The sequence below is a fragment of the Apteryx rowi genome, unplaced genomic scaffold (assembly GCF_003343035.1).
Source record: "Apteryx rowi isolate R43461 unplaced genomic scaffold, aptRow1 scaffold_298, whole genome shotgun sequence".
NCBI classification, from domain to species: domain Eukaryota; kingdom Metazoa; phylum Chordata; class Aves; order Apterygiformes; family Apterygidae; genus Apteryx; species Apteryx rowi.
In genome coordinates, this window is record NW_020449396.1 from 479,882 (window position 1) to 493,307 (window position 13,426).

The 13,426-nt window shown below is 40.8% G+C and overlaps 1 protein-coding gene across 1 annotated transcript in view; it reads left to right on the forward strand.

Moving 5' to 3' along the window:
• The first annotated feature begins 243 nt into the window (after positions 1-243).
• TECRL (trans-2,3-enoyl-CoA reductase like) overlaps positions 244-13,426 on the forward strand; it is a 60,552-nt gene continuing 47,369 nt past the window's right edge. Inside the window, exon 1 of the mRNA XM_026069470.1 lies at positions 244-518. Within this exon, the coding sequence (XP_025925255.1) occupies positions 285-518 (234 nt within the window). The 5' untranslated portion in view covers positions 244-284. The remainder of the gene's footprint in view (positions 519-13,426) is intronic.

Consider the following 13,426-nt stretch of genomic DNA (forward strand, 5'->3'; position numbering starts at 1 on the left):
AGGGAGCAAGTGCGATGTGTTGTTTCAAATGCTGGTATAAATAAAAAAGAAAAAAAAAGGAAGCAGCAATTCAGCACATCACAATAGCAAGTTAAATATAGACAAGGATTACAGAGCCATTGTTTTCACTCCTGCTAAATAAGACAGTGCTCTTAAAATGGAACGCCACTTGACCTTTCATGTCTCATCGGTCTGTGATTGTATTTAACTGATGCAGGGAGGCAACATTTCCCCCTTGGACCTGTCTCTGGTTGATATGACGATCGCTCTCGCTGGGTCACACAATGCACAGAAGGCATAAACCCAGCGCTTCAGAGCACAAGAGGGACTTTGCGGCTCATGGAGGAGCTCTGTCCGTGTCCCACAACGAGACGCGCTCTTTTTTCAACTTCTCACAGCTCGTGCTCTCTGCTGGCCATCTCAGATCGCCACCAGTTCTCAAACATTCAAAAGTTACTTACTTTGAAGTGGAAATCCTTGACATGCAAAGCAAGAAGCAGATCTGCATTGTGGACAAGGTGAGTGTGTGTTATTTCCAGCTTACTGGGGATGTGCCCAGTTCACAAGGTGCCATATTCTCTTTTCTCTCTGCTGTGACCTTGTTCCATACAGAAAATCCTTTCAGTCTTCCCTCTGGGAGATACTCAAAACTTCTCATGCTCCTTGGCTGCTTTTCCAGGATTTTTACAGAATAAAACTCGCAGTGATTTCTTTTAGACCTCCTGGCTGCTCTGTGGACTCAAAGTACATCCTTTGCCTGTCTCTTGAGGCTTATGAGATTACAGTGTTTATTTCAGAGCATGATACTTAACCATCTACTTGAGAATGGGTATTCAATTTTTTAATACATTTGCAAAGCTTAGCGTCTCTGCAATGCTGTAGATTCTTGTTAGTATCTAAACATATTTGGCTGAACCCTACTTATAAGAAATGGGCAGGAACCTAGTAACCTGTTTCTTTTTCTCTCTTTTCTTTTTTTTGTTAAACAAAGGGGCGAGTTTTTTTAAAGTGAACCAAAAAAACATAAACTACAGTCAAATTTTATGCAAGTAGAATGAGAGAACTGGGTAGGAAGGATTTACAACATAGTAAGCAACAGCTGAAAAAATGCTTCATAAATATTTTCCTCACGGGTTTTGTGATTCACTGTGCCTCAGCAGAAGGGCTGGCCTCTTGCATGCCATGCCATGCAAATGAGCATCCCATTTTTTTTAAACCACAGGAAACTTCTGTAGCATAGTAGAGTCTTGAGACTTACTGTTTTGCTTGGAAAAAAAAAAAAAAAAAAATCCCTTACCCTCCCTGGCCACAGCTGGAACTGGTGAATCAATTTGCTTCAAATGTTTAGTCTAATGTCTTCGAAATCTGCAAGGTGGACTGCTACCAGATTTCTCGTGCTCCTCCTCTTTTAAAGGGTGGTTTTGTAATCTCTGTGCCTAGTTAATGGTAAATGTATTCATTTGTTCATTCTTCATACAGCAAAATAGTATATGAGATTTTTGAATCAGCCAAAGGGGAAACATCTACAAAATGATCAAGCAAATATGAGGACTTTTACTACCAGTTCTAATGACAGAATTTGTATTATTGAATTTACTGAGAATTATTTATACAATGATTAAAAAGGGTTATCTAAATATTATCTGAGCATTTCCTGCACCTTTCCCAAACCAGGGCCTCTGCCTCCGTAGCAGTGGCAGGAGAGTTACGAGTGGCGATTGTGAAGTGCTCTGTAGAACAGAGGTAAAACACAGGCAGAGAAGCAGTAGCAACTGCGTGCTGAGAGCATCCGCTCAGAAAACCGCGTTCAGTTGTACCTGGCCACAGCCAGCCCTTCTGGGCAGGGACCTTTCTTAAAGAATTTGCATTTTGAGGGTTCATTCATCTGGGTGGGTAAATCCCTTAATTTGGGCTAAAAATCCCTTCCTAAGGCAAGCCCAAAAGCATAGAAGCTGAGTTCCTTACGTCTGTGAACACTGGTTAATACTGGTGGATCTTATTTCAATTGGTTATTAGAGTAAGCAAGGGACCTTTTTACTGGCTATTGCATAACTTTCTGCTTAATTATATAAAACATTGATACAGACCCAACATGACACTTCTAATGCCTGTTTTCTGTTTGTATGATAATTATGATTAGCTTCATTTCTCAGGGTTGCATGCAATTATTTCTTGTCAGAATTCATAATAGGAGAGAAAAGGAAGCATGTATTTTAAAATGTATGTATGTATTTATTCTCTCATTGCATATTATTAGCAGTTCAGACTGTATGATTTAGCAAATGCATTTGTAATTGTTTCAGATTAATAAATCTGAAGGGAAGAACTATATTATAACGGCAGAGAGAAGACCCCTTCCTTTCTCTACCTAATGGAAACTCAGGAGGAGTGATTAGATGATTAACGCTACGTGGTTAAATACCAGTCGCTGCTTCCAGAGGGTTAGTTTCTGTGAGACTCTTACAGCTGCCTATGAATCCCATTCAAATTCATAGAAACTCATCCAACTGCTTTTGGTAACAGAAAGAAAAGCTGGTCTTGGGCTCAGTGCAGTGTCAGGGATTTAGAAGGGGTGCGTGCCGCTGACTCTGTGCTCTTGCGCAATCAATTGACATCAGTGGGCTTTCGATCAGGCGTGAATAACTGTGTGAATTAATTCCCCATCTGTAAACTGAGAATGGCATTTTCTCCTTTGGTTTTCTTACCCTTCTTAAACTTTGAGGAAGGACCAGTCACTTAATATAAGCGAGCTGAGTGGTTAGTATAGGGTCCTGATCATCTTTAATTTCTCAGGGCTTAATAAATATGGGATATTTCTATACAGTTAGTTCTTTCTTGAAGGTATCCTTGCAGGAGAGGGCAGGATATACTGACCAAGGCATCATCACTCCGACTTGGGAAAGGAAGGGCTAGGGGCAGTTTAGTGTTGCCAACTCCAAGTGCCACAAGACCCACAGCCATGAGACTGGCTTGAAGGCACAAAAGAAATACATATTTGCCTTCTGGTTTTTAAGATTGTGAGGTACATTCACATCACATTCCAGGCCTTTCCACAGTCAGGAAAGTGAGGAAAAAAAAATGAAAGAAAGTAGTAAAAGAGGAAAACCCCAGACATATTATCACACTGCCATCTCCTCCAGGAGCTGGGGCTTGAAGAAAAATACCTAGTCTTGCAAAACTTGAATTAAATTCACAGGAGTCAGCAACACTGGCAGTTCTTTTTGCACATGTGTACTTTGGACATAAAATTCTTTATAAAAGTAACATTATTTAATACTGTCAACCTGCTCTCTGGGGACTTTCTTTCTCTGCTATGGATATGATGTTATACAAGCGGTTCGTTGCACACGAGCTTTTCCAATGTCTTATTTATAGAATTTAAAAGAGAAATAAAAACAACATGAGGCATTTTTCCCCAGATTTGCTCATGACAGAGAAACTAACTTTGAGGTGAGATATCCCAGAGAAGTGCCATCACATTTTGGGGATGGGGAGAGAAGGGAGGAAACACAAATCTGGCTCAGAGCTTTTTTCCAGTTATTCTTCAAAATATCCCCAAGCAACTTCCATCAGGAGAGCAGACACTGGCTGTTTTTCGGCGGAAGGGGCTACCTTTGAGAGGTGGGGGAAAGGCTTCCAAAAAGTTAGGATGGGAAGCTAATTTAAACCTAGGCTGTGGCCCCATCCGTCAGTCCTTTAAAGCAGCGTATGAATGCACAGAGGAGATGCCCTGTGGACCACTCTCCCGTGAGCAAAGGCATCCGCACTCATACGTGGTGGCATATATAAACTGGCACTGCATTTTTTTAAGATACTCTGTAGTTGAAACAGGACTCATATAGGTTTCTTGCTAAAGGAGTAAAAGAAGTATTAAAAAGGAATGAATTTCTTCTTTGGCCAGTGCAAAACAGCAGGTGAGCCTAGATCATCACAAATCCCTTTTTTCTCACAATTTATTAATGTTTATAGATGAAATTCCCATCTGTACAGAGGAGAGTGCGTGTAATTAGTGTTGATGAAAATTCTTGTTCGAAAGAGGAGAACACGCAAAATTCATCAAGTCTTAAAAATGAAAAGAAATAATTCCTTTCTGTGTTTTTTGACAAATAATCCACATTTTTCATCATCAGTGAGAACTTATGAAAGATACATAGCTACTCAAAAACTGTTTTACTTGTACATAATTCCAAAAGCCCAATGTAGGTTAGTTTTAAAGTTATCGATGCGTAGTGATTTGATTTATAAATGCTGTTAAGGCAACTCATAACTGTTTCTGTTTCTGTTAAAACATTCATTATGTAATCTTTTTTTCTTCAAATTAACTTGCAGTAAAATGTATTTTCCCACAAATGTAGCGCAGTGTGATTAATTTTGCATGAGTCGCTTTTAAGGCAGAGAGTGTTGCACAATATATTTTAACAGAATACATCACCTTTGGGGAAAGCAGCAGAGAAAGCTTTTTTTTTCCCATCGGAAGTGTCAGAGCTCAGTGGTTTGCGTTTCGCCGCTTAGTAGCTAAGCTGTAAGCAGAGGTGCATACCCTGAGCTTCTCCACTGCGCAGTATAAGTCCTTTCAGAAGAGCTGCTCCAGGCCTGCAGGGGAGAGCTTGCTGCGGGAGCTGGGCAGGAATGAGCCTCTTTTCCCAGTGCGCTGCACCGTTAGGGTTAGGGAAGCCTCTTCCCCACTCATCCTTAAAGGAGCCCTTCCAAGCAGCCAGTGCTCTCTCCCACCAAAATCTCCATTCCACTGCCTCAGGCACTTGCATACTTGAGTACTTTATACTTTTCAAAGGCAGAACTGCCACCTCTTGCTGTTTTGCCACAACTTGCTCCCCCCCCCCCCCAAACTTCCCTTCATTTACCATCTCCGGGTATCATGCGACTGCTTGAAATTCCCAATGTACGTGATTTAACTTTTTAGGTACACTTCAGTTCCTTATTCTGACCCCTAGACGCTCAGAAAACTGAAGGCAAATCAAAAAAACTGATTTATTTCTAGTTTTGTATCTTATGATTCATAAGTTCCCAAGCCAGATTCCAGACTTTGGAAAACCCAATTACTGATCGTTCCATGCTTGAGGTTAATAACAATGTCTGTAGTTGTTAGCAGACGTATGCTGCATGTTCGTGGGTGTGCACACGCCGTGCGGTGCCTACAGTGAATGCAACTGTGATGCGAACAGGGTGGTTTTTCTTAAAGGATCTCTGGGTAGGACCTGTCCTTTCGTTACGCATTTTTGTCTCAGCCAGCATAACACAAGTCCATGCATCTGTCCAGCTACTTATATATGCAACTCTTCTTGCTGTTAAATATTACACAGTGTATGTTCTTCCACACCTTCAGCCACAAAGATAAGTTAGGAATCATTCCGATTGCTCTGAAAGTGTTGCGTGTCCCTGTCTGAGGGAGTTCACAATCATTTTTGCTTTGTTCGTAAAGCACTGAAAACAATAATGTCCTAGTATCTGCACCCTATGGCTTAAAAATTGCAATGGAGTTACTCCAGATTACACTTGCATGACAACAAAACCCAGATCCATGCGGAAATCGCATCGGCAGCGTACAGAAGTCTGCCTGTCTCTCTCCTGTGGAGTGCAGCACTGTCTCTGAAAGCGAGCAGCCAAGAAGAGCACGCATCACCGGCTCTCTTTTGCATAGACATTTCTAGCAAATAAAAATAACTTCTCCCATCATGACTCGGAGGTTATGTTTTAAATACCACATTCATTTTAAGTGAGCAAATGCAATCGTTAATGTAGGCAATGGAACTCTTTAAGGATATTCCCCACAGTACCAGGACTTTGCCATTTATATCAGACTCTCCTGATTTGCTTCATTTGTAACAGTTGAGACATGCTAGGCACTTATGGTAAGGAAGCCCTTTTCCAGGAAAGAGATACAGATTTTCATTTTCACAGGCATTTTTCACTGCCTTGTAACTCCAGCACTTACTTATAGCCAAGCAAAATGTCTGTGAAGCGCTGCCCCTATTGATGTCCTGGTATTTTATATATGCTTTGCACAGCTCAAGATGACAGGACAGGATAGAGGTTTTAGAGAGTGAGACCCCATTTTTAGCTATTTAACTGATGTATCTTTATCTAAACACAGAAACTGGGGACCAAATTTGAAGTTCTCACACAGTCCTGTGTGTTTTCCTCTAGGACTATGCCCTCTCCTGGCAAGTCTGCCTTGTATAGTTTTTTGTTTTTTTTCACCTTGCAATTTAAATATTTAATTTTACAAGACTGTTCCCGCTTGTGGAGAATGAGCAGAACCTCTGTGCTTCCCATAGCTGCCTCATTCATGCGCAGGGTTTTCGAGATCATCATCTTTCTCGTTTAAGCAGTCTGTCATTAGAGACATCCTGCCTCCATTTCAGTGCCAGAGATGCCGGCAGGAATTGAATAACCAGCTGTGTCAAAGGAGGAGGCTTCCTTGGGGAGACCACATGTTGGTACTACGTCCCACAGTATAGGGATTCCCAGAGCAACGTGGATTAGGGAATGCAGACACTAAACTGGCCAAATGCAGACTCATTGCTGTGTAAGAAATCCTCTTTATTCCACAGAATCACAGAATGGTTGAGGTTGGAAAGGACCTTTAGAGATCATCCAGTCCAAACCCTTTGCTCAAGTAGGGTCACCCTGAGCAGGTTACCCAGGACCGTGTCCAGACAGCTTTTCAATATCTCCAAGGATGGAAACTCCACAACCTCTCTGGGCAAGCTGTTCCCTTTGGAACAGATTCTTTCTTCCCTTTCTTCCCTTTAGAAGGAAGATTTTGCACTGACAGTGTCTTTTACTGTATGTTTTCACAGCATCCAGCACAACAGGGATCTGGTCCCTGCTGGGAGGCATTGCAAGAAAATATAGTACACTTACAAACATATTATAATGTCTATGCATTTTCTTGCCTATAAGAATTGAATCTTATGCCTACTGCCAGTGCTGGGGGTGATGACAATAGTATTTTCTTCCTCAGTTATTAGTTACACTTGGCAAAATATCTTGTAGATAAACATATTCAAATTGTACTTAAGCAATGCATTACACTCATTTCTTCCTGCTCCAGTAGACACTCACCTCCTTTTTATGTCAATATAGCCACAGACGGTTTCCGATGAAAAGAGGCAACTGGAGATACTAATTTTTGCTTGCTCTTTGCTGTTACCGTACAGATTTGCAGATGAAATACCTGGAGAAACAGCCTTTGATCTGTCTAGAAGAGAGAGACTGGTCAGGGAAGAAGCTGGTAACTTCAGGGCATTTAGCATTCATGAAGGGATAATTTAAAGAATTACAGAAGCCACTACAGAAGAGTAATGCTTCAGCTGATGTTGATTTTCAAAGCTTGGAAGTGCCTTTGAATGACACGTTTTATACATCCCTTATTTTGGACAGAAAATTCTTAGCTGGGGGTCAGGGAGAGACTGAAATGTAACAGACAGTGCCCCGAACGATGGCTCGATTCAAAGTTCAGTGGAAACAACAGAGGGAATTCCTGAGACATCAGGGATGCTCCAGCTCTTCATGAACATATTCTGGCCAACAGTAAGCTTGTGTAGGTCTGTTAAAACCAGCCGTGCTACAACAAGAATGAGTATTGCCAAAAGTATATCTGTTGAGACAGATTCCCAGTTAGTGTGGAAATGTTCTATTTCCCAACAAACTTACGACATTTTACCCTGGCTACACATTTGCCTTACTGCATCAAAGATAATTCACAGATAATTGCAAATTATGAATGTACTGGAGCAGTATAAGACCATAGGGAGCTGTAGGTGTTTTATTAGCCTAATAGTTAATCTGCACAACCCATGATGGAAATTTAGTTGTATAATGATATCTCATATGTGCATTATTGTAGCATTAAAATACTCCTGGCTGTGATTTATCGGTCCATTAGAATATGCTCCAGGTTCTTTCTGAAATCTTAGTCCTGTGATTCATCACAAAATACCTGAGCCATGTAGTAATGGATCTATGAATACATAACAGTATATACGAATGCTATAATTATATCTGTCTACACTTACACAATTTTTATTTTTTAAAACTCCTTAAAACACAAGCTTTGCATTTTAATATATACCGCTCTTGTGCTGCAACAAATTGTGACAGTTAGAGAATCTGTAGCAGAGAGGCAGTAAACGTCCCTTCGTAGCACTCAGTACTGTGAAAAGTATTTAGTTTTCTAGACTTCCCCATGATGTCTTATTATTCTCATGTATCACCTTCATTTCCCGTTCTTTTCTGTTTCCCAACTTCTCACATCCCCTCAAGGACCACGGGGGGCTGCTTGTCTCTCCATCTTTCTCTGTCTGCTCTCCCCAACATAACTTTGGACCCTTTGGTCAAATTTAAATAAACCTAAAAGAGGAAAAGAAGCCTCTGAGATGACTTAGTTCCACCTGTCTCAGAAAAGCGGGTAGCTGAGTGTTTTCAGGGCAGCAAGGACAGGCAGGACGCGGCCTTCACCCATGCATTTGCCAGTAGCCAGGTGGCAGCCCAGTGTGCCCATTTTGCCTGGGCAGTCGGCAAGCACAGGGCAGCAAACCAGCCGCTTTCGTGCCCAGTGGAGCCATTGCAGGAGCCATGGCAGGGATATGGGGTGACGGCAGCTGCTACTCATAGAACCACGTGTTCTGCCACTGCTATGTTCTCCTGTAAATTTTCCTTTGAGTTGGTTGATCTCTTTCTTGTTTTTGTTTTCGTACAGTTCCCCAAATAGTTCAGGGCCCTCTTGCGCTAAGTGTTGGGCGACTTGCTCAGGTGCAGTGCTTGATTTAAATGTTAGCAGTCTGCACAGACATAAGAAGTGAGCAAGCATAAACCTCTAGAGCCATCTAAGAGAAGAGGGAAGTCAAATACAGAGAGATTTCGTAGCTAAGTTGTATACTTCATTTGTGCTGGGACTGGCAATTCAAATGGAAACAAAACCCTACAAATCACTTTTCCCCCGAGAAGAATTGGTCAAATGGAGATGTTTTTTTGAAAAGTCTGTTTCCCAAATTTTGTTTTCCTTGCAGATTACCGTGGAAACAAATGAGGTTTGAATTTTCCATGGAATAGAATTTGGGAGAGAAGGATTGCATTACAAAATAATTTTGGAATATTTCAATCTGCTATGACACAATAAATATTTCATTTCAACTGCAATTTGTATTACAATTTAATAGTACATTTATTTGAATATTATTTCATATCAGGTTATTTCCCATCGCTTGAAAGGGTGTTATATTCTTATATGCTATCATGATTGATGTGTCAGAAAATAATGCAAAAGTAATGAAAGTTCCATGGAGATGAGAAATAAAAGAAATGAAAATATCACTGTGGGACGAATTTTCAGCATATTCCCGAAACAGGATTTGAAAATGAAGCCTTTTCTATTTCTTTTTTTTTTTAATTTGAAGTCAATACTAATTTACACATCCAAAGTTTTGTGAGAACAATCCTATTTTCCGGGTAGAAAAAAGTGTTCTGACAAAACCTTTCCGAGTGCTTCTGCTATTGAGCTCTCAAGGTGAATACAGAAACCTTAGTCAATTGTCTTCAACCAAGGGTTAGAAGGCAGAGAGACTTGTCAGTTCTAGTCAGATTTGCTCAGAAATAAGTGAACATGTTGAACACTGCAAAGTGTTCAATTGTAAATTGGGATGGCCGGCAAGCCTGCTATCTGTTAAAGAGTGTAAATTCTCTTTACTTCCACTCTCTTCTTTAGCAGAGGGAGAAAAAGCTCTTTCCAGTGTCTGTCTCTGTTTTTCAGGAAATTCCTTGTAAAGGAAGAGGATTTTTCTTTGTATAAAACACCCAGCTAGCAGTACAGAAAATTCTAACACAAATTCAGAGACAAATTTGGACAGTGTAAATCAACATGCCCATGTGGAACCCAGTAAAAGTATGGTTATGTGTATTCATAGATAATTCCACCCTGTAGTCACTGTGAATGTCAGTCAGATTATCTCATATGCCAAAGTTCATGTGACCACATAATAATCTCTAGGAGATTGTTAAGTGATACTGCTCTCTGCTCACGTTGTTTGGAACGGACTTCAGCTAAAACCTAATTCTGAATCTCTCCCACTTCTGGAAAGACTAGTTGGAGATCAGAACTAGCTCTTCAGTATGCTGGTTTCACTGCAATCCACTGATTAAAATATTAAACTTCATATAAAACCGTCTTGTAGTTCTGACAGTACTTGTCTATATGTAGCTACTTACATGTCATTTCCAAGGTGGGGTCATCTATTTATATCTGTTTGGACATGACCAGCGTACTGGTTCACCAGGCTTCAAGAGATCATTGTGGGACACACTGAGGGAGGCTTTCACAGCACCCATTTTTAATACTGTCTTTCAAAATTAACAGTAAGTAAAAATAATCAGATCCAGAAGCCAAGTTCACAATAAATGGCATCACTTAGAATGGGAGTTTTCCTGATTAACCTGCTGTGAATTGCTGCTGATTCCTAATACTGCAACATTTTTCCCTAAGCAAGGACAGGATGTAAAAGCAGTAGCGACGAAGGATTTGTTGAATGCTGAATTTGAAAATTACCTGGCTTTCCCATTATCTGGTTATCTATTTTGGGATCCGATCCTCAGCTACAATAACCTGATGTCATCCCTTTGAACAAATACACCTTGGCCAAAGACGTGGCTATCTGTGGTTAATGAACAGGTGGAGTGGCAGAATTTCTGAATTGCTGCAATCATGGAAAATGACTGCCTGTTGGAAAGTGGGTGATTCGGCAGTGCAGTAATAGTGACATTTCACAAAGAGAGAAAAAAACATTCAAAGGGACATGTTGAAAGAAAGACCACTTATTCGCAAAAATTCTATTATTCAAATTCTTATTGATATTCTTCTAACCTCTAACCCCTAAAATAATTCTTCAGTGCAAGAACTGTGTGATGCACTTACATACAGATCACCAGATTTATTATAATTCCTTCACTTATAAATGTGAAAGAGGTATGAAAGTGGGTAACTATCTGATTAGCTTGTACTCACAAAAGGCAGTATCCAATTCCCATAATATCTTCCTTCCGCTTAGGGCTCTTCCTTGAATCATAGCCTAAGTTACTGATAAGGTATTTAAAATCTTATATAGAAATGTGATGCTTTGTGCATTGCTGCACAGGGGAAGGATAGAACTGGAATTGATGACCCAGAAGGGCCTTGCATTCTTGAATTCCTAAAAAATGAAAAGTTGCCTTGAATGGAAAAGTAAAATTATTTTTGCTAGGAAAATACATTTGAAAAATAGAATTAGAGGTTTTTAAATCATCCTTTTCTGAATGAGAAGTGTAATGAATGCAATGCATACCTACAAAATCAGCATTTTTTGCTATTATTTTGTGAAGAAAAAGTATTGTTGAACTTTACATATGACGACAACTTACTAGAAACTTAACTGTATATAAAATGTGGTGTTAGACTACCAGTTAAGGAGCTGGAGGGAAAACTGGCTTGACCATCAGACATAGAAGATACGTGCCAAACAAGAGGTGCTTCTACAACACAATTCAGCTTGTTCTAGATAAACCAAGGATGGTCTTTTGCTCTCTTTTCCCTTTGCGTATCTGAAAAATGCTGAACTAGAGGCAAAGGAAGGTTAGAACACTTTCAGAAATAATTTAAAAGAATAAAAGAATAATAATTACAGTGGCGTGTTTCAGGGTGTTTTATTCAGTTAGCACAATGGGTGGTGAGAGCAGGTGCTGTTCCAGTCCTTACATTTCTTTAGCTTGTATTGATGCACAATGAAGAGAACAAAAGATAATTAATGGAGTACGAAGAGGACACTCTTAGTAGGAAGCTGATGTCTCAGCATCATCTTCAAGTTGATCAATATTAGAATCTATAACTCTACTGGTTGTTTTATGAGGTCTTTAAAAAAAAGGACACAGAATTATCAAGGTCATAAAAAAATTATTTCATTCTTTTGTGGCTATAATCTCGTTACTGTGCCTGGGAAAGGACGCTGTGAGTCCTCTGTGGCACAGCCCGCTCTGAAGAGGAATGTATTTGCGTTGTTTATGCACTTTTGGGTCTGCCTAGCTTTTTTTCAAGGGAGGCGAATGGCCATCCTCTAAGCCAGCTGGCCCGTAAGACACATGCCTTCCCACCCTCCTGGCGGGGAGATCCTGACAGGCACCTCTTAACTGATAAGCACCTAAGGGACATGAATGATTTTGGAGGTAAATGTCTTGCCTCAAGACCTAGAACGGAAGCTAAGACTAATTTTTTGAGAGCGAAAGTTAGATGACATGAATCCCATGGCAGGCATGGTAGCATTTGGAGGGGGAAGCACCGAAAGTGTCAGGTTGAAAAATCGGAGAGAGACGTAAAGGTAGAGTTGCTAAGCAGGGCTGAACTAGAAATTTTACACTGCTTGAAAGCAGCACTGTCCTGAAGTTAATGCATGCTTAACTGGTGCGGGAAGCGGAAAACCTGAGCTCTGTTTCGCGCTCATCCTGCCCTGTGAGCGTAGGCAGGTTACAAGCCTTGCAGTTTCCCCAGCTTATTCAGATGGGCAGCTCTCCAGAGCACCAGTTAGCCCTGACTGCTCCTTACCAGAACCTAGCACAGTAAGATACTGATCTCCCACCGGGATGCAGGCACTGTGGTGATACAGCTCACTGTATTTAGAAAGCCAGAGGATCCGCCTTCACATCAGAGAAAGCCAGTTCCTTGCCTCGAGATGGCAATGTCAGCTCTGAAATCCTGCCCCCACCTGCCCTGTGACAGGACATATCAGGTTTTGGTCTGCAGTCTTACGTGCTGTATGTTTGTTACCAGCTAAACAGCACTTGCATCCATCTCTGACAGATTCTGGGCTCTGGACCTTGCAGGTGTAAAATTATTACATATGAGAAAGCAATCTGAGGTATTTTTAGAGGTTTCTAAAATGTTAAAAAAAAAAAAAAACTGTTTCCCCAGTTCAAGTCCACAGCAGCCGTACAACTTATAAAAATAAGGCATATGCAGAGTATGCGAGGACGTGATGTTCTGCTGGAAGCTGTGGAACGACTTAAGTGTAGTGAGTGCAGATGAAATGCTTTTCTTTTGTTTTTGCACTAACAGAGAAAGATAAGCCTGCTTCTTGTATTGTCCCCTGCGGCATGCAGCCATCAGGAATTCCAGGGGGAACATCCCTCTCCTGGCCCAGCACGGTTCCACATGGTTTGGGTACGGCTCGGACCTTACTGATGCCAGGGTGAAATCTGTCCTTGGTTTGAAGGATTCCAGCCCCTGATTTGGGTGCAGTTATTATTGCTTAACAGGTACATCAGAGAGGCAAGTCAGGCTTTAAGTAGAGATTCACTTAACAGCAGTTTCTGCAGATAAGGACTTTGGAGTGACCAGTAAATCCCTCTAAAACTAAGGAAACGAAAACGAGCAGGAAAAACCTGA